The sequence below is a fragment of the Episyrphus balteatus genome, chromosome 1 (genome assembly GCF_945859705.1).
Source record: "Episyrphus balteatus chromosome 1, idEpiBalt1.1, whole genome shotgun sequence".
NCBI lineage: Eukaryota > Metazoa > Arthropoda > Insecta > Diptera > Syrphidae > Episyrphus > Episyrphus balteatus.
Window position 1 is genome coordinate 38,920,523 of NC_079134.1, and position 18,796 is coordinate 38,939,318.

The following is an 18,796-nucleotide window of genomic DNA, read 5'->3' on the forward strand; positions in this document are numbered from 1 at the left end:
TTAGTACAGGTAAAATAGGGATTTAAAAAAAATTGTTACCCTCATGAAACAGTTACATGTTCTTGTTTTTATCCTTTCCCGACAAAATTTGATTTGCTATAATATAATATGTATTTCAATTATTCCATTCAAACGATAGAAATACAGGAAATAATAGAAAATTTTTTCTCTTTCTCCTCTATCAATTAAATTAATTTGTTAATCGAACAAAGTGTCTGATATCATATAATGTTCTTCATTAACAAAACAACTGCGTGCAGTTCTAACAATAATTGTCTTTGGTAACTATTCAGTAGGTGTGAGTATGTTCATTCGAAAAGGACTCCAATATCAAACAAATTTTCTAAAGTTTGCTGGATTTCTCCCAGTTACTTCAGACAAAGTCGAAAACTTTAAATTAAAAACTCAAATCCTTCATTGGACATCATTGTTAATATTTGCAGTACACAATTCTTTGATGTTGTTTTGTACAATCCTCTGTGGTTTTTATATTCAATGGATTGAAAGTGATAGTTATACTTTTATTGGGGCAAACTTTGAGTGGTTCGTGTTTACATTTTCCGGATTTTTCGAAATAATCGTGAATATTTTCATGTTTGCCTGCAGAAAACATTATCTGAGTGTTATTCAAAGTGTCACACGAATTGAAAGCAAATACATTCGAAAAGAGGATATAACTTCTGATAAATCCTTGAAATTATTAAAAGTGAACGTTATCGTTTGTGTTGTATCTATTATTAATTCACTAATGCTCTTTAACAGAATTGGATACTGGAGCGAGTTGAATACATTTACACCCTTTATGATTTATAATTTACAAACCATGTTTACTGGATTAATTACAACATTTTACTCAACATTAGTTGTCATCTGCAAGGAAACTATTGTGGCTATCAATAAAAAATTAGAGAGTGAAGTTGTGACAAATATTTTTGAAATCAAACAAATGCTAAAAGATCGAGATGAAATAAAGAGAATATGTCAAATTCAAATAAGTTGGATGTACGGTATACCGTTGTTGTATGTGTTGCTTACTGTCTTAAGTATTGCACCAACTGGACCGTTCTTTGCGATAAATGAATTGGAAATTTTAGTGAAAGATTTATTAAGTATTATAGTTGTATGGTCCGTTTTAAGTTCGTCTATAATGTGGATAGCTCCATCTATAATTTTTCCTGTCATGATCCTGAAACAGGATCCTTCGGAAGAGGTAAGAAAATAGACATTTAGAAAAAATTAGAAAAAAAGTTTAAGTTAAGTTATTGCTAACTGACGCTTATAGTAATAATCGGACTACAGAGTAGCTTCTCGGTGCAGGGAACTAAGTCCACGGGAACTAAGTCCACTGAGGGACTCATTTAGTGGGAACGAAATACACTTTAGTAAAGTGATTTTCATTCCCATTCAAGGTGGGATTGAATTCCATTCTCTAATGGGAACCTAGTACACACTCAAAAAAATTAAAAGAGAATTTATTTTCAACAACGATTTAGTAACGAATAACGAAAGTAATCAAATAAACGCGATTTTTCGTAAAAGTACTTTTTAGTAAATAAAAAAAACGAGCAGGGGCATAAGTTCCGACTTTTTTTGGAATTTATGTCCCACTTTACTAGAATCCAATTCGGGAATTAGATATGTCCCTATAACTGAGACATAAGTCCCAAAAAAAAAACCATTTCGGGACTCATTTCCCACTTTTTTTTTTTTAATTTTTGCGTATAAGTAGGTAGGTACCTAAAGAGACAAGTTAGTATGACCACTACTGATGAAATAGTAGAACCGAAATAGTAGAACCGGCCTTGATTTTTGTTGTTAGTACCTAGTCCAATGCAAAATACAATTACAAGATATTGAAAAACAAAAAGAAGTTTGCAAACTTAATGGTTAGTCGAAATTGCATCGTGACAAAATAAGATCATGGAAGGTGAAAGTCTTTTCGAAAATATTTTTGATAGGTATGTATTCTTTTTGAGTTGATAACAGGGTGAAGCGGAAAAACATTTGCTAGCACGAGAATCTATTTAATTTGTTTTTCTGCTTCCAGAGGAACGAACTTGCGTGAGTGGTCCACTTAGGATAGAAGTCGCCAATGTCGGCATCTTTTTAACTAACCGAAAACTAGGCAAGGCTGGCTCACTTCACGGGTTCTCAGTATTTTAAATCCCTTTTAGGGTCCTCTGTCCCGCTCGGGTAACTTCGTTGCTCCGCTTAGGGTATGTAAAGTCGCCAGGAAGGCGCCAGTAACAACACTTTTTTAACTAAACTGTGCCTTGTCCCGTGGATGTTAATTCCAAATTAAATGGAACTAACATCCACGGGGCTAGTTCCGTGGGTTTTACACTCTTTTCAGTTTCTTGAAAACTGAATTTAAAAATGAACTGCTGATTTTCAAGATTCGATAAAAAGTCAAATTAAAAACTAGCGACTCTATTTCTTCTTATTTAACTTCTTTTTGGTGAAATGGGAATTAAGTTAACATTCAAAGGAAACGAAAACCACACGTTTTTTTCCGGAATGAGATTCCCACCTAGCATGGGAACTTATTCCACTTTACTAGAGGGGTTTTGGTTCCCACTGAGTGGGAACTAATTACCTCAGTGGACTTAGTTCCGGTGGACTTAGTTCCCCGCACCTAGCTTCTCTTCTGTCTAAAAAAAACCATTTAGTTAAAAATCAACGAACACACATTTTTATTCGCTCATCAAAGTATACTATTGTCTCCTCTTTAATTATTATGTTTTTAACTAAAATACCAAACTACCGTAACAACTTTATTAATGGATCTTATTTCTAATTCAAACGCTTTAAAATCAAATCCTTACATTTATATGTAATTTATTTTCTATAATTTCAGGCGAACAAAACAGCAAGAATCCTTTCGAGAATATCTAGACGTGGAACTGGGATAGATAAAATGGTAACTGTTTTGTTTTTTTTTAAATCTGTACTATATTTAAAGTATTTTGTTTTCATTAAAAGGTTGATAAATTTCTTATCAAGAACATGCAACAGAAACCAATATTGACAGCTTATGGATTTTTCCCACTCAATAAACGGACACTTTTTAACGTATTTATTACAAAACTATTAAAAAAAACACACAAAGATTAAAAAATAATATCAATTTTTATTTTAGATATTTGCAGCAATTTTCACATACATGGTTATTCTAATACAATTTAAAGATATGGAAAATACAAATAAGCTTCTTGCAAGTCCGAAAACAACAACAGAAGTTTCTCAAATTTCAATTACTTAAAATTAAATTACTTCTTCCTTTTTCCTTTATTCGGCGCTGTTATAATCTCGATGTCAAGGAGAAGGAATCAGTGCTCCTACGTATCTACTTCACATTAGTTTTTAAGTTAATTTTGTAAAAATGTGATTTTGTATTTTAATTAAAAATTGAAGAATTAATATCAAAATAAGATTTAAAAAAAGTTATATAAGAAATTATCTAACTTACTTAAGAAAAGACTTTACTGTGATTAGCATTTTAAAATGACTTTGTAACATGCCTCAATGACCAATTTTTTAAGTCCAAAAAGTGGAACTTAAGTTAAGTGAAACTTTGAATCCTAATACAAAGCTTTTTCAGCTTTGATTTTGCTGTTTCTGAATTTTCAACTTTTTCCCTTTGAAAATCGTCTACTTTATTAGAAAATAAATGTGTGAAACTTGAATAATTTCTATTTAGTCGTTAAGCAGCCCAAACGATGAGGTTTTGGTGGAAACGCGAAAAAAATATTCAAATTCGTTTCAAAACTGAAATAAGATTAATTGTAGACAAGCCAAAACCTGGCTTTGGCAACACAAATGATGCCAATACGGCCAGAAAATTTTTTTTTTAAATTATGTTAAAAATGCTGAAATAACTCAAATTGATCCAAACATTTTACAACGGTTTTACATTATCTTGAGCTGGTTTTCTTCAGGATACGAAATTAATATAACAAAAACTATTTGCAAGAAACAAAACTGTCATACGTGAGGCTTTATAATTGGTACCCAATGTCCATCAGTATTCACAAATTTCTGTATTATTCGGCTGAGGTTAGTTCCAATAGGACAACTCACTGAAGAAAGCCAAGAGGGTTGGAACAAAGATTGTAGACGTTTCCCAATGTTCTAGGACTAACTTTAATAAAGACCTTTTAAACATGCTTTTGATAACATCAGATCCCTTAATATATGCTTTTCGAAAAAAAACCGTAAAAAAAATGCTAGATCTATTCCACTAGAAATCTTAACAATTTTAGTAGAACCTGATTTGGCTGCAAGCACTAGCACTAGAGATCAAACGAAGATGCCAATGACTTGAGTCTTGAGTGAGTACTCAGAAACATGCGATAATGAATCCGCTTGAGAAATATATAAAAATTTTATTTATCATGATTTTGAAATAAAATTTAAGTTCATACAAAAATATCATATATATTGCAAACTATAGTGTTTAAATGAATGACATTTTGTGTCAAATAAAAACATTAAACCAAGAGAAAGAATTTTGTATGTCTAACATGTATGGATCGGTGCAGGGTCATAAGTCCACGGGCCATAATGGACTACTGACTCACTTGGGTGGGTTATAAGTTCACAAATCAATTATGGACTTACAACCCACCCAAGGGTGTCAGAAACCCACAAAAAAGTGAGCCAGAACTCAATAATGTCGAAAAAGATGTGGAAGGTGCTTAAGGAATATTAATTTGTAATGAATGTTGAAACGTTAATTTTTTTTCAACAATATTTGTAAATTGATTTTTTAGTTTTTTCTTATAGTTTTTTTTTTTTGTTTTGAAAATGTTATGTTCTTTTTCTTAACTGACTCGAGTTTTATTTGTAAAGCTTATTGAAGTAATTTTCGAAAACTCGTACAAAGCAAAAAAGAACAAATTTTTTTTCAAAAGACGATTAGTTTGGAGTCTCATAGTGATAATCGCCACTTATTTGGGGAACTATCTCGCAAACAAAACGGGCTAATTAATTATCACATGGAGATTAAAAACAAATTAATCCCAATAAATTGGCGGAAAGCGAAGCGGAAAAAAATTTGCTCACATGAGAATCTATTTAAATTGCACAAGCCACGGGAGAATCAATTTTGAGGTGTGAAAATAAAAATTCGCGCGAACAAAGCGGGCGACTTTTGGACACGGTGTTTATGGGCCACTTTTGTATCATTTTTGTATGAAAAAAAAAGAAAAATAATAAAATATTTGAACCAGTGCACCGGTGCCGATGAACATAAAGGTGCTCAATGTTATTACTAGAAATAAATTACGTAAATAGCTATTAATTTTAATTTAAAGGTAATAAGAATGACTAATCTTTTATAGGTATTTATACCTAAATTGTAAAAATCTTTATGATTTAATTTTTTTGTTCTCGGAGATTACAAAAAAACGTTTCAAAGCACTTTCATTATTAAATAGATCCGTATTAAATAAGTGATATTACAAACCTACTATCTATTGCTGTGGTCGCAACATAAAAGATTTTATATTAGGCATTGGAAAAACCGGCCCGTTTAAACCGGTTTCGGTTTTTTTGCTTTAAAAATTCCTCAAAACTCCTACTAAGAGTGAGTTAAGAACTCTTATAACAAAATCAAGCTAAAAAAACTTTGCTTAGCGATTTAGGTTCTTTTTATTTTTTTTTTTTTTGACTGTCAAATCAAGCAAAAAACCGGTTTTTTGGCCCGGTTTAATCGAAAGGAAAAAAACCGAAAACCGGTTTTTGTACTAACAACCGCCATCCCTATTTTATATACCTACTCCACACATTTGTTTGCCTATCGCTAATTTTTCCATTTTATTCTCACAGTAGGTATTGAGGAGCTGCATAGTTTTTCTTTTCAACACGTAGGAATCCATTTTCAATTTTGTTCCTACTAAAAATAATGTATAGTTAATTTGGGTGGGGTGCTGTTCATTTGAGTTCAAGCAAACTTTTTATTAAGTTTATCGCAGCAACACCAAACACCATGAATTTAATTATTATTCAATGATCATAGCACTTATTTGCCAGTTTTGTCAATGCCAGTTTTACAAAAACTTTTTCACAGGTTTCTTCCAGTTTTTGAGGGCTCAAACTTTGTTGCAAAATAACGTTTCTTTGCATCGCTTATCTCAGCTGTAGATCTGTATTCTGAGATTTAATTTTCGTTACACAATACCTCTGCAAACACATAACCTGTCACTGTCTTACTTCCTGTTTCGCTTTTCTTAATTTATCTCACTGCTCAACAAAATTAGCATCTTCCAATACCATCCGTAATTTACAGCATAGTTTTTTTTGCTAAGAAATTTAAATCACACAAATTCGCAACGCGTCTTCCAAACATGCTTAGCAACATCTCGAATTCTTGGATGGTTTAAAGATATAGAAAATAAGAATAAGAGGCTGGCCTCACGCGACCCCTTTTTAAATTTTTTTAACAATTTTTTTTTTTTCGTTTCACAATTAGCAAATATATGCTTTTTGCATACGAAAAAATGTAGGTATTAAAAAAAGATTAATGTATACCAATAATTGTCTAGGTAAACATATTTCTTTGAATTTGTTACAATTCAAACTAATTTACTCTCCCTGGAATAAGACTATAAGTCCTGGAATAAGTCCATTAACGTTATTAAAAAGTACACATAATATTCTTTTATCAACTAGGTCAACATCGGAACAAGATGAATGCATAAGCTTATTTATTAGTGCAAAACAAAATGCCTATGCATAAGGACTATGAAAACTTCTTACGTTTAGCAAAATTTTACGGATTTTTGTGCACAACTTTTGATTACAAAACTTCCAAACTCAAAGTTTCAAAATATGATAAAATCCACGAAAGAATTGCAGTTATTCTTATGTCTGTTATGTCTTTATGCTATTTGATTTTGTTCTACAAAATGCTTCAAGACGGACTGCTAATTCACGACCCTGTTAGTGACAGGACAACAAAAATTCAAATTGTAGCCGAATGCTGTTTGAAAATCCTTACACTCAATTGGATATTTCTAACAAGGAAAAGTAATTACAAAATTGTTCGCCGAGTTCTTGAGTTATTATCTGAAGTTAAGGATTATCCGAATAGTGTCCTTTTGGGATACAAATCAAGTATTGCATTAGTATTAATTGTGACAGTGAATCTTTGGACGACAAACAGCGATCCATTGTGTTGGTTGCATGAGTTAATAACTGGTATTTCGGGAGTGGTCCCCCAATGTTATGTTCTAACTTTCGTAACCTTTTATACTTTCACGGTTAACTCTGTTCGAAATTTGTTGAAAATATTTAATAATGAACTCGAGATTAACCGCAGGAGTGATAAATTTAAAATTCGACAAATTCTTTCAAAAAGATCTTCACTTTTGAAAATGTGCGTGGTAGAGTTTGGTCGGATTTATGGAATAACTATGATATTCATGACTGCGGAGTTGCTTATATTATTGGCAGGTGTTCCAATAACTATGTTAGCATTAATTGAGAACTATGCAATTGTGGACTCTGTTGAGTTACTCCATATAATAATACCAATTTTCAGTTTCACTGTTCCACCAGTGGTTTTGTATTCTATAGCTATGGTGGCAAGTAAATTGGACAAAGAGGTGAGTAGTCAAAATACATTTTACTTTATTCTATCTACATAGTTATCACAGAAATTTGAATCGTCTTGTGATGCAAACAAAGAAAAAAATCGAAAATTTGAGATTTTCAATTCAGGGGGCATGGTAGCTACCCATTTTTATCAATTATATCTCTGAATTTTTATCAATTATTTCAGAGCATTTCTGATTATCATATCAAATATTATAGAGCACTCCTGAAAGAATCTTTTCGCTTGGTAGTAGTAGTGAAATCACAAAAAAAAACAACTGTTAAAAAAAAGCCAAGTATTCCAATGTTTAAATTACCTATACTGCCACAAAGTACTGAGATGTAAAAGTGTAGCAAGTTCTTAAGTTTGGTTTTATTTGTATTTTGATTTCAAATAACTATAGAAATCGGTTATTAAAATAAAAATTGTCAAGAGAACAAACAAAATTTAATTGTTACAAATAAAACCAAACTTAAGAACTTGGTACCAGCGTTACCGCTAAGCGACTTTAGTCGCTATTAGCGACCTTTTCGAAGCCTTAGCAACCAAGCGACGACTTTTTATTCAAAGCGACTCTTTCACCAATTTCATTATAGCGACTTTTTTTTCTAAAAATTTTATTTCTTTTTTACCTCTCAACATTTAGAGCTTCAATTTCTTTTTTCGTTCTGAAAGTATTTTGAGCTTGTTCAAAGCGCGATCGATGGACTCAGAATAAGAGTTCAATGCTGAACAAGCATTTAGCAATAGAAATTGAAAAAAAAATTCAAACAAATAAAATAATTTTGCAAGAGTGCAGTAGTCGTTCTAGTATTTTATTTTAATTTAAAAAAATTGATTTAATGGCGTGAGAAGATAAAAAAGATTTATATTTTTGCTTTTTTTGATGAAAACTGATTGGGTTCAAAAAATTCTAGCTCTTTTTGTAGATGTCGTACAAACATGGTCTATATTAATATTTTGAGCTGAAATAATAGGCTTTCAGATGGTATAAAATTTATTATAAATTGTCTTTTAAAAAAAAATGGACTTCAAGGTAATTGATAAAAATGAAGATTGATTTTGTTGCTTTTTTTGATGAAAATTGATTGGGTTCAAAAAATTCGAGCTCTTTTTGTAGATGTCGTGCAGACATGGTTGATATGAATATTTACAGCGGAAACAATAAAATTTATATAACAAAAATGGATTTTTTACCTTTTACGCATTGTAAAAATCTAAGTATGGCTTTATTCTTTAGAAAAAATATTAAACTTTTTAATGGCGTAATTTTTTTATAAGTTTTTCATATACAAAAATTGGTATAATGAGAAAAGAAAAAAAGATATTTGATTTAGCTTTTTCTTGTAAATTATGATAGGATTCAAAAAGTTATTCCGTTGTTCCACAAATCATACAGTTATACATACAGTCGTCGGCATAATTATATAACGTGCTTTTTTGCGAATTTCATAGTTTTCAACATGCTTTCAAGAGGTTAACTAGTGCTTTTCTTGCTGAATAAGTCTCAAAATTGTGTTTCCTAAGTCTCCTGGGAATCTTTGCTTTCTGAGGAGGAATTCTTCCCTAGGGATTTCATTTCCAGCTCCATGATATAAGGGTTCAATATGGGATTCAAAGTGAACTACGCAAAAAAAAAATGTCTTTTTTTTGTGTAATTTTTTGTTTTGTACCTTGAAGTCCATTTTGGCTGATTCTACTCAGTAGTCAGTACTCGTACTCTTGTGTTTCTTTATTAGCTAAGACATAATTTGAGGCAAACAAATCAGTTCTCCATTGATTTGTTTAACAGGTAACGGGAATTTCAACTTGTAACAATAAATGCCCTAATTTCAATATTTATTTGCGAAATGTTCCCAATTTTTTTTATGAATCTGAGCCTTAACATGTTTAACAGTTTGATACAAGCTTAAAATAAGCAAAAGGTATTACTTTACATTACCAAAATTGAAAAAGAATGCTGGTCAAAATACTTATGCCGCTCAAAAAATAGCACTTCTAATACAAAAAAAGCTGCCTGACAGCCAAATTTCACTCATATGACTTACTTTGACCACCATAAGATTCACCATAACATACTTAATAAATAACCACTATCTTTACCTTTATAAAGTTTAACCGTTAGAAATTATTCTTATTAGAACGAGAATTGTAAATTAGTCAAAATAATTATGCCGACGACTCACTGTTGTCCAAAATGACTTATCTCGTTGCAAAAATCATAACTTTTGAACGGATTGAGTTAGCGGTACAATTTTTTTTTTTATTTGAAGGAAATTTCTAGGGCTGTTATACCAATGAATTTCAATAAAATTATTTCACAGGGTGTTTCGGAATCATCGGCCAAAAACAGATTTTCTTAAAAAACGGAATTTACAGAAAAAACAATTGAAGTTAAACTTTAAAAATTGTCTTTAATTTTGGAAATTTTGGTAAAAACAAAATGATGACCCCCTAAGTGTTTATAGGGTGTTCTAAAATAAAATTCATCACAACAGTGGATGCTAAAATTTGGCAAAGAATTTTTTTTTTTTTGCTTTAATCGGTTAATAATGTGAAACAGTAAAGGGAAAAAATAAACGGACCAAAAAATTTAAAAAAAAATCAAGTATAATTGAAAACATATGTATAGGTATAAATGTATAAAATAAAAATATATACATAAAATATCTTAAACAATAATTATAAATTTTCAGTAAAAAGTTCACTGCCATCATCATCACTTTTAATATTTAATAGACTAATCAGCTCTGGACAGTAGCTTTTTTTAAGCTCTTTGTGGGATCTGGCGTGTCTTAAAGATGAAACAAGTGGATCTGATGATATGGATAGCATATTAAATAAATCTTCATTTTGTCGTTTCCTTGAAACCTTGCAAGTATTAGAGTATCGATATCGCTTGTAATCTTTATTCCTTGCTTCCTGTGCTTCCTCTGAAAGTTCCCCTATTGGTAGAACTTGATGGCTAATTAGTTCTCCACCGTGGTCCAGAATCTTGTGAAGTGTTGGGGTCAAGATTTTGTGACTATATTTGGATTTTAAAAGATCCGAAGTGCTTTTTGTATACTCCTTAAATTTATCTATATTTATAGATTCCATAGATGATAGTGCATTCAAAATCACTTGCAGTTTCTTCAAAAGTTCTTCGTCTACACGGGTTATAGCTGATGTAACTCCTGGATTTTCGAAAAATCTTCTTGAAGTGTTTCCATCATTTGTATTACCGAATCCTTGTTTTGGGGTATCAATAATTAACCCAAGCTGCTCCCTAAATTCCTTTTGTATCTCCAGTTTTCTTCTTTTTTCGGCTTCCTTCTTGTCGGTGGCCTCGTTTTCTTGGTTAAGTCCATATGCTAGTTTAAGTACAAAGTCCATGCATCTTATTCTAGCGTGTAAAGGCGAAATTCCAAACTCGTAGTTTCTTTCATCTGCTTCAGCTTAATCGTCTGCTTCTTTTTGAAAATTTTTTTGGGTTCTTTTGCAGATTGGACATGATAGTGTAGATTTCGTGCTTGTTAGTTCATTCAAAACTTTTCCATCTATCATAGTCAGAAAGAATTCATGTCGAACCATCACATTTTTTTCTTCATTAAGTGTGATTACAGTTGGTGCTAGATTTTTAATTTGGTTCCTTATATTGCTGACAGTTGTCTGAATAATATCGCTGGACTCCTTGGCGTATTTAAACATTATCGGTCTGCAAAAGTGAACAGATGACGGCCTTGGATTCTTCCAATGTTCGTTTAAATCACCTTTTAGACGAAGTGGAACTAGTGATGCCATAAACATGTTCGCGTCAGATACTACATCACCATCTTCTGAAACTATTCTTTGTTTGTATGCACTTTGCCCAGAAGATCCATCGCATCCCCATTTACTTAACAAATTTAATTGTGTTGGTAGTATTTGTAGTTCCCTGTTGTCTAGGCTGTTTATTATCCTCTTTGCTGTATGGTCCACCAAATCTTGAAGATTCACTTCAACAGAAGTTTCTGTTATTATAAGGTTTGATGGAGTGGCCTCTATCTTAGCTTCCATTAACACATTATAACTTGGAAATACGTCAACGTTATGGCTTCGCAATGATTTTCTCATCAATTTGTATTTTTCCTTAGAAAGTCCCATATCCAAGAACAAGGCAAGTGCAGTCGGACCATCATATTTTATTGGATCCCTTTGAGGTGTAGGAATACTCGCTTTAATCCGCTGCACTCTTAATGGGCTAGCACTCAGAACTGCTTTTGTGATGTCCGCTTTTGCCTTATTACTATCCTTGTTATATTTCATACTTAGAGCTATTGACACATTTTCAGTCGAAATATTGCTCGTAGTTTCGAGTAGTTTCCTCCTTTTGGTGTATTCCGAACATGCCTGTAAGGATTTCGAAGGCCTTCCTCTTGATGTACTTGGCACGGGACTGTCTTCAATTTCATCCTCTTGTATAGTAAATGTTCTGTTCAAAAATTCTTCATTTTTAGTGAGAAATCTTTCATTGTGTCTACTACTTTGTATCCATTTTTGCTTAAATATCGCATATAACTTTTGAAGTTTCTTTTTAGTTTCTTCATTAACACTAATTTCTGAGTATTGATTCTGAAACAATTGCACAAATTCTTCAGAATTCGAAGCATTGTGAAAATGTTCCAAAAAGACTTTGTTTAAAATATTCATATTCAAATTTAATTAACACGATCCGGTCTTTAGTCAAACGTTTTGAAAACTAATGAAGTTTATCCATAGTCAGAGTTAATATAACAGTAAAACATGCACATGCACAAGGATTATTTTACAGGTAAAATTTAATCTACCCAAAATACATTACTTATTAGCTCTTTTATTGGGTTAGTGAGAGAACTTACTATTTCTCTCTACCTGTTTTATTGGACCATAAAATAAGGATCTATAATTAAACATATAATACAGTAAAATAAGGAGAAAAAAGAGGTAAATCTCGGAATGAATGTTAGTAGAAATTTTTTTTACTCAATATCTTCCTTTTACCATTCTATAACATATCTCAAAAGTCTAGAAAAATCTCATGTCCGCTTGTCGCGATTTCAAGGTCAAATCGCGAAATGGAGATTTTCAAAATTAGCAAAAATAGGCTATGGTATTATATACACATATGATACATGATTTCAAGGTATTTTTTAATGCTGATTCCAAAAAATCTAAAATCAAGACAATCTGACGTCTCTGGAAAAAGTTATACCTGTTTTTCATCTGTCAACTCATATTATTATAACAGTTGCAAACTTACTGCCGAAAAACCCTTAAAAGTTATGGTAGATGAACCAAATTTTGCATGAAGATTTTAGAATCCATCATTATTAAAAATCAAAACAATCCCTTACAAAAAATATATATACCTACGAAATAATGGTATTTTTTGATGGAGGGGCAAATTTTAGGATATGCACTAAAGAAGATTCTTGTTCATCTTAGGAATAAGTGCAAATAGGCTAATTTTTTCATTTTAATCTTTGTTTGGATATTCTTTAACTACCCTCAAAATCTAAAAAAATCTCATGTCCGCAAGTCCTAATTTTCTTGGTTTGAAGATAAGGTGCAGATTTTAAAAAAATTGAAAAACTACACTTCAGATATTTGTGTCAGATCAACATGAATAAGGTGCATTACTTTTCAGGGATGGTCAGGTTGACTTGTTTGTGAGTTTTGTTGGAATAAGTGTTAAAAAATACCTTTAAATCATGTCGCTTATGTTGGTATACATATAAAAATTTAAACTTTTCTTATTAATTTTTTAAAATCTGCACCTTATTTTCAAACCAAGAAAATTAGGACTTGCGGACATGAGATTTTTTTAGATTTTTGAGGGTAGTTAAAGAATATCCAAACAAAGATTAAAATAAAAAAATTAGCCTATTTGCACTTATTCCTAAGATGAACAAGAATCTTCTTTAGTGCATATCCTAAAATTTTTCCCTCCATCAAAAAATACCATTATTTCGTAGGTTTATATATTTTTTGTAAGGGATTGTTTTGATTTTTAATAATGATGGATTCTAAAATCTTCATGCAAAATTTGGTTCATCTAAAATAACTTTTAAGGGTTTTTCGGCAGTAAGTTTGCAACTGTTATAATAATATGAGTTGACAGATGAAAAACAGGTATAACTTTTTCCAGAGACGTCAGATTGTCTTGATTTTAGATTTTTTGGAATCAGCATTAAAAAATACCTTGAAATCATGTATCATATGTGTATATACTACCATAGCCTATTTTTGCTAATTTTGAAAATCTCCATTTCGCGATATGACCTTGAAATCGCGACAAGCGGACATGAGATTTTTCTAGACTTTTGAGATATGTTATAGAATGGCAAAAGGAAGATATTGAGCAAAAAAAATTTCTACTAACATTCATTCCGAGGTTAAACCCTTATTTAACTGGATTAATATCCTTCAACCCTTAATATAATTAGTAGGTAATAAAAAAATTAATCTCTTACTTTTGGGAAGAACCTAGCTTAAGATTTATAATAGGTAATCCTTTTGGCTTAGTAATAGCAGGAATCTACTTAAATAGGAAAATGAAAGTAGCAGATTATAAAAATTGGTAGACATGGTAAAAAATTTTGCAAAAACTATATCAATTTATATTCGTAATAAAATCCAAAATAATTTTTTTTTTCTTAGCCTTTTAAATTAAAAATTAAAATTTCATCCGTTGCTGGTTTTTACAAGTATCATACAATGTGTGGCTTTTTCGACAACCTTATGAATGACTTTTTTATTCATTATTACTATCATTATAAGAATAAAGTAAGAAAACGTTATGTTTACGACGCATTCTTCGAAAAAAACTGACATCAAAGTCAAAAATTATCACGGACAAGAACAACGGACATCAATCAAAAAATAATATCTGACCAATAACAAAAGATAAAAGAAAATTGTAAACGCAGTTACAATGAATAATATTTCTTCTAAAAATTAAAACCTTAAAATCGTTGTTGGCATTACTATTAACAGAGAACTAAGCGTTTACGTGGGTCAAGGTATGCCAAAGTAAGCGTTTTTTCAAGCCTTTTTTTTTCAAAGTACAAAATCTCGGCAGTGCGCAAGCATGCGCAGCTAAATATTTTTATTTTGGATCAACAATTGGTTGGTACACATACCCTATTCGGCTTAATGGATGGAACCGAATGGATTTTTAACGGTACCTGCCATAAAACCGTTCTTTTTCAAATCCGATATTCTCCGAAACGGCTTATTCGATTTCAACGAAACTTTTTGTGAAGAAGCACTTATATAACTCAAATATAAGCCAAAAATAAAATTTAAAAAAAAATAAATTTTGGATTTTTAAAAAAAGTTTGAAATTTTTTTTTGAAAAATTAAATTTTCGAAAACGGGACATTGTATTTTTTTGAAATTTTGTTTTTAAATGTGGATTAGTGATTTCTACAAAATGGCATACCAATTTTAATTTTAACTTTTTTTTTAAAGAAAATCTGTTTTTGGCCGATGATTCCGAAACACCCTGTGAAATAATTTTATTGAAATTCATTGGTATAACAGCCCTAGAAATTTCCTTCAAATAAAAAAAAAAATTGTACCGCTAACTCAATCCGTTCAAAAGTTATGATTTTTGCAACGAGATAAGTCATTTTGGACAACAGTGCGACTGTAAGAGGTAAAACCTCAATTCTTTTTTGTAGCTCTTCATTTTCAATAAAACAAGTGTGTTAATTTACAAGACATAAAATCTCTTTTTATTCTTTCAATCACAACACATATGATGTTTAAATGTTCTCTTTGACTTAAACACTTGCTGACAAACGTGACAAATTAAAGGATCCTCTTCAGCTTCATGATTCATTTTGTTATTATAAAGAAGATTTGTTTGCGAAAAACGTAGACCACACTTTTCGCATTGAAACTTCTTTTTATCCCAATGAAAAACTTGCATGTGTCGTATAACGTGCAAACGGCGGCGGGCGGGAGTATTTTTTGGGACAATATCGACATTCGGTTTCGGTTTTGCCTTCGTGTATGTTCATGTGCAGTTCAAGGTATTCCGCGTCTTTACAAGAAACTCCACAAACTGAACATGTTACCAAATTTATATGGCTTTTAAGGTGCATTTGCAAGTAGGGATGCAACATCGTTAAAAAAAACATCGATGTTTGAAAACATCGATGTTTTATTTACAACATCGATGTTAAAAAAACATCGGTTCTATCTTCGATACATCGATGTTTTTCCGATGTTTTTTTTTGTTGGACATAAATACGATCTACTGTATCTAAAGAACAAAATTTGTATGTCTTATCTGTTTAAAACCCAAAAACCTAACTTGAATTCAGTTTTAAGGTACCACAAAACAGAAAAATTTATCAACAAAATGAAACATATTTTCTTAATGCGATTTTCGTTTTTATTTATAGTATATAAATACTATCAATTCTAAGCAAACGGAGCTCATTATTTCTTACATTGGATTTACATTGTTTATTTATTTGGTAGAAAGTAATTCAGAAATTGAGTTCAGGAAAAGAAGTTTGGACAGTCTAGTGCCCAGAAGCCTGTTTCTATCCTGGGTGATGGTTGCCCCAGCCTCCGAAAACAAACGTTCCGTTGGAACAGACGTAACTTCGATAGGAAGATATACCATTTGAACCAGTGCAAGTTTTGGAAAAAGAGTTTTCATATCTTGCCAAAACAAAATTGCGTCACTTTTAATCGGTGTAACAGGAGATGAGAGGTACATTTCTACTTCTGTTTCACTCATAGTTGTATTGATTGTCGTCGAAGACGATTTATTTTGTATGTTTTATGAGTTATTTTTGATATTTCCATATATCAAAATCCTAATCATCTGCATCTCTCTCAGACAAAACTTTGAAGCTTTGAACACTAGACAAAAAAGATTGAGTTTGAGAGTTCAAGTTCTGTTATTATGCAAAAAAAGAAAAACGACTAACAAAATGAACGATGTCGATATTTTGCAAATTTAGCGTCGATGTATCGGCGATGTATCGGCTTGAGAAACATCGATGTATACATCGATGTTTTTCACAAAAACATCGATGTTTTGAAAACATCGATGTATCGTTTGCATCCCTATTTGCAAGGCTCTATTTGATTTAAAAGTATCGTCGCAACTAGTGCATTGAAATGAAAGATTTTTAGAATCTTCACTCATATAATTGCTATCAGATTGATCATCGTCGTCGCTTTTTATGGAACATTCGCTAGCAACTTCGCCTTTAACAGACTGAGAATCATGATGATCATGTTCTTCGGTAATTAGATCAAATTTATTGTCATCATCATCAACAGATTCCATATCAGTTCCATTTTTAAATCTTTGTATAGCTTTTTCCAACATTTGGCCTAGATTTTTTTGATGAGTTAGTAAATGAACCATTGTTTCATCGTATTCTGATAGTTTTTCAAAACATAAACCACACACGGTGGAATAGTAATCGAAATTAAAGTTTTCTTTAATGCATTTGGCCAAATGCGTTAGAACAGCCTTTATTGTTTTATTTGATTTTGGCATATGTTTTTTATCAATGTAATAGAATCTATTGTTGGGATCATTTCGAAAGCACAATAAACATCTTAAGTGCAAAATTTTAGGAAATTCTTTAGATTCCATTTTAATTTAATAAACACAAAAATAATAAACACAAAAATATTGAATTTTGTTGTATTTCGAATTCTTCAAGGATTTGTTTATTTTTATTTTGACGTTTCGACGCACAGTGGGGCAGCCTCATTAAGTGTGGTGATATAAAGGTTATTTTTTAAACTAAAGCTATGGGAAAAAAAGATCAGGAGGTCTAAATTTAACAGTAAAATTGATAAGATGAGCATATTTGTTTTGTTCAAAGTCTTAAATTTATGTTTATTCGTGCGGTTGAGAGTCTTAGAGAAAAAATTCAGTTTTTAATAAGTAATAAAAAAGGTGTTTTTTTTTTCTTTTATTATAAGAAGTTTCGTGAAACAGGGTGATTTGTTATATAAAGTTAGTGCTTTTGTTTTTTACTTTTTTTTGATTAAAATATTTTTTAATTTAATTTATTATTAATTTTTTTCCAATTAAAATTGATGCGGCTATAAAATTTTTTAAAAAAGTCCCACCTTACAAAGCAAATTTGAAAAGAAAAATAACTTGAACATCACATTTGACAATTTTTTTTTTTCAAAGTTTTGACTTTGAAATTTTATTTCACAAAAAGTATAGGCGAAAACTACTTAAACCGAAGAACATTTGAAAGAATGCTGATGATTGAGAATTAGATATTTAAAGCGAATTTGATTGAACAAATTTAAGGGAAAGCAAATTGTTATTTTCAATTAAATAATCAACTAAATGACGGACGCTTAACATATTGGCATTTTAAATTTTAGTGTTCAACTAGCTGACCCGGCAGACTTCGTTCCACCTTTTCTAGTTTTTATTTATAATTTTTGACTCAGTACTATGTGAACTTTTTCCAATACTAACAAAAATCCGGTCACAACAACAAAATGTAGTTTTAATAAAGAAGAATGAAGCGTTTTGTTATAAATTAAAGTAAACTTTATTTAAGTTAATAAATTAAATCATCATGGATTTGCTTCCTTACAGTCCTAGAGAACATCCCTACAAAGTTTGAGCAAAATCTAAAATGAGACAGCAATTCCGATTGACGCTTGCATACGGAATGACAGTAAACGGTCCATAAAAACTGTTGTAATCGAGAGCGGTGAAATTTTTTTTTTTAACTTTCTTATTTGACCTTTTAGTAATGTAGCCCTATACTCACTTTACAGATGCATCGACTTTCCCCGAATTCCGAGGTATAAAGCTAATTTGACTCCACTAAAATTAAAGTAAACTTTATTTAAGTTAATAAATTATTATTATTATTATTGAATTAATCCCTGAGCGCAATAGAGTGCACAATATTTTTGGTTAATCCGTCTATAGCCAATACAAATAAACTTGATGGTTTTCACACGCGAGAACATGCCACATAAAGTTGTCCATGGGAAAAGCAAGGCGTACCTAAATCTAAGCCACAAACAGATAACGTTTGGCCTTGCGACTTATTGATCGTCATTGCGAATGCCAATCTAATTGGGAACAGCGTTACCGCTAAGCGACTTTAGTCGCTATTAGCGACCTTTTCGAAGCCTTAGCAACCAAGCGACGACTTTTTATTCAAAGCGACTCTTTCA

General features: G+C 31.2%; 2 protein-coding genes across 2 annotated transcripts; one reads left to right on the forward strand and one right to left on the reverse strand.

The window, feature by feature from the left end:
• Positions 1-309: 309 nt before the first annotated feature.
• On the forward strand, positions 310-3,354 carry LOC129912793 (gustatory and pheromone receptor 39a-like). The gene is made up of 4 exons (XM_055991231.1): positions 310-1,210; positions 2,858-2,920; positions 2,983-3,072; positions 3,140-3,354. The coding sequence occupies exons 1-4, from the start codon at positions 458-460 to the stop codon at positions 3,260-3,262; spliced, it is 1,029 nt and encodes a 342-aa protein (XP_055847206.1). The 5' UTR covers positions 310-457; the 3' UTR covers positions 3,263-3,354.
• A 12,156-nt stretch (positions 3,355-15,510) lies between these two features.
• On the reverse strand, positions 15,511-17,129 carry LOC129916272 (serendipity locus protein delta-like). Its single transcript, XM_055996163.1, has 2 exons — positions 16,766-17,129; positions 15,511-15,668 (listed from the first exon to the last, which is right to left on the reverse strand). The coding sequence occupies exons 1-2, from the start codon at positions 17,127-17,129 to the stop codon at positions 15,511-15,513; spliced, it is 522 nt and encodes a 173-aa protein (XP_055852138.1).
• Positions 17,130-18,796: the final 1,667 nt, after the last annotated feature.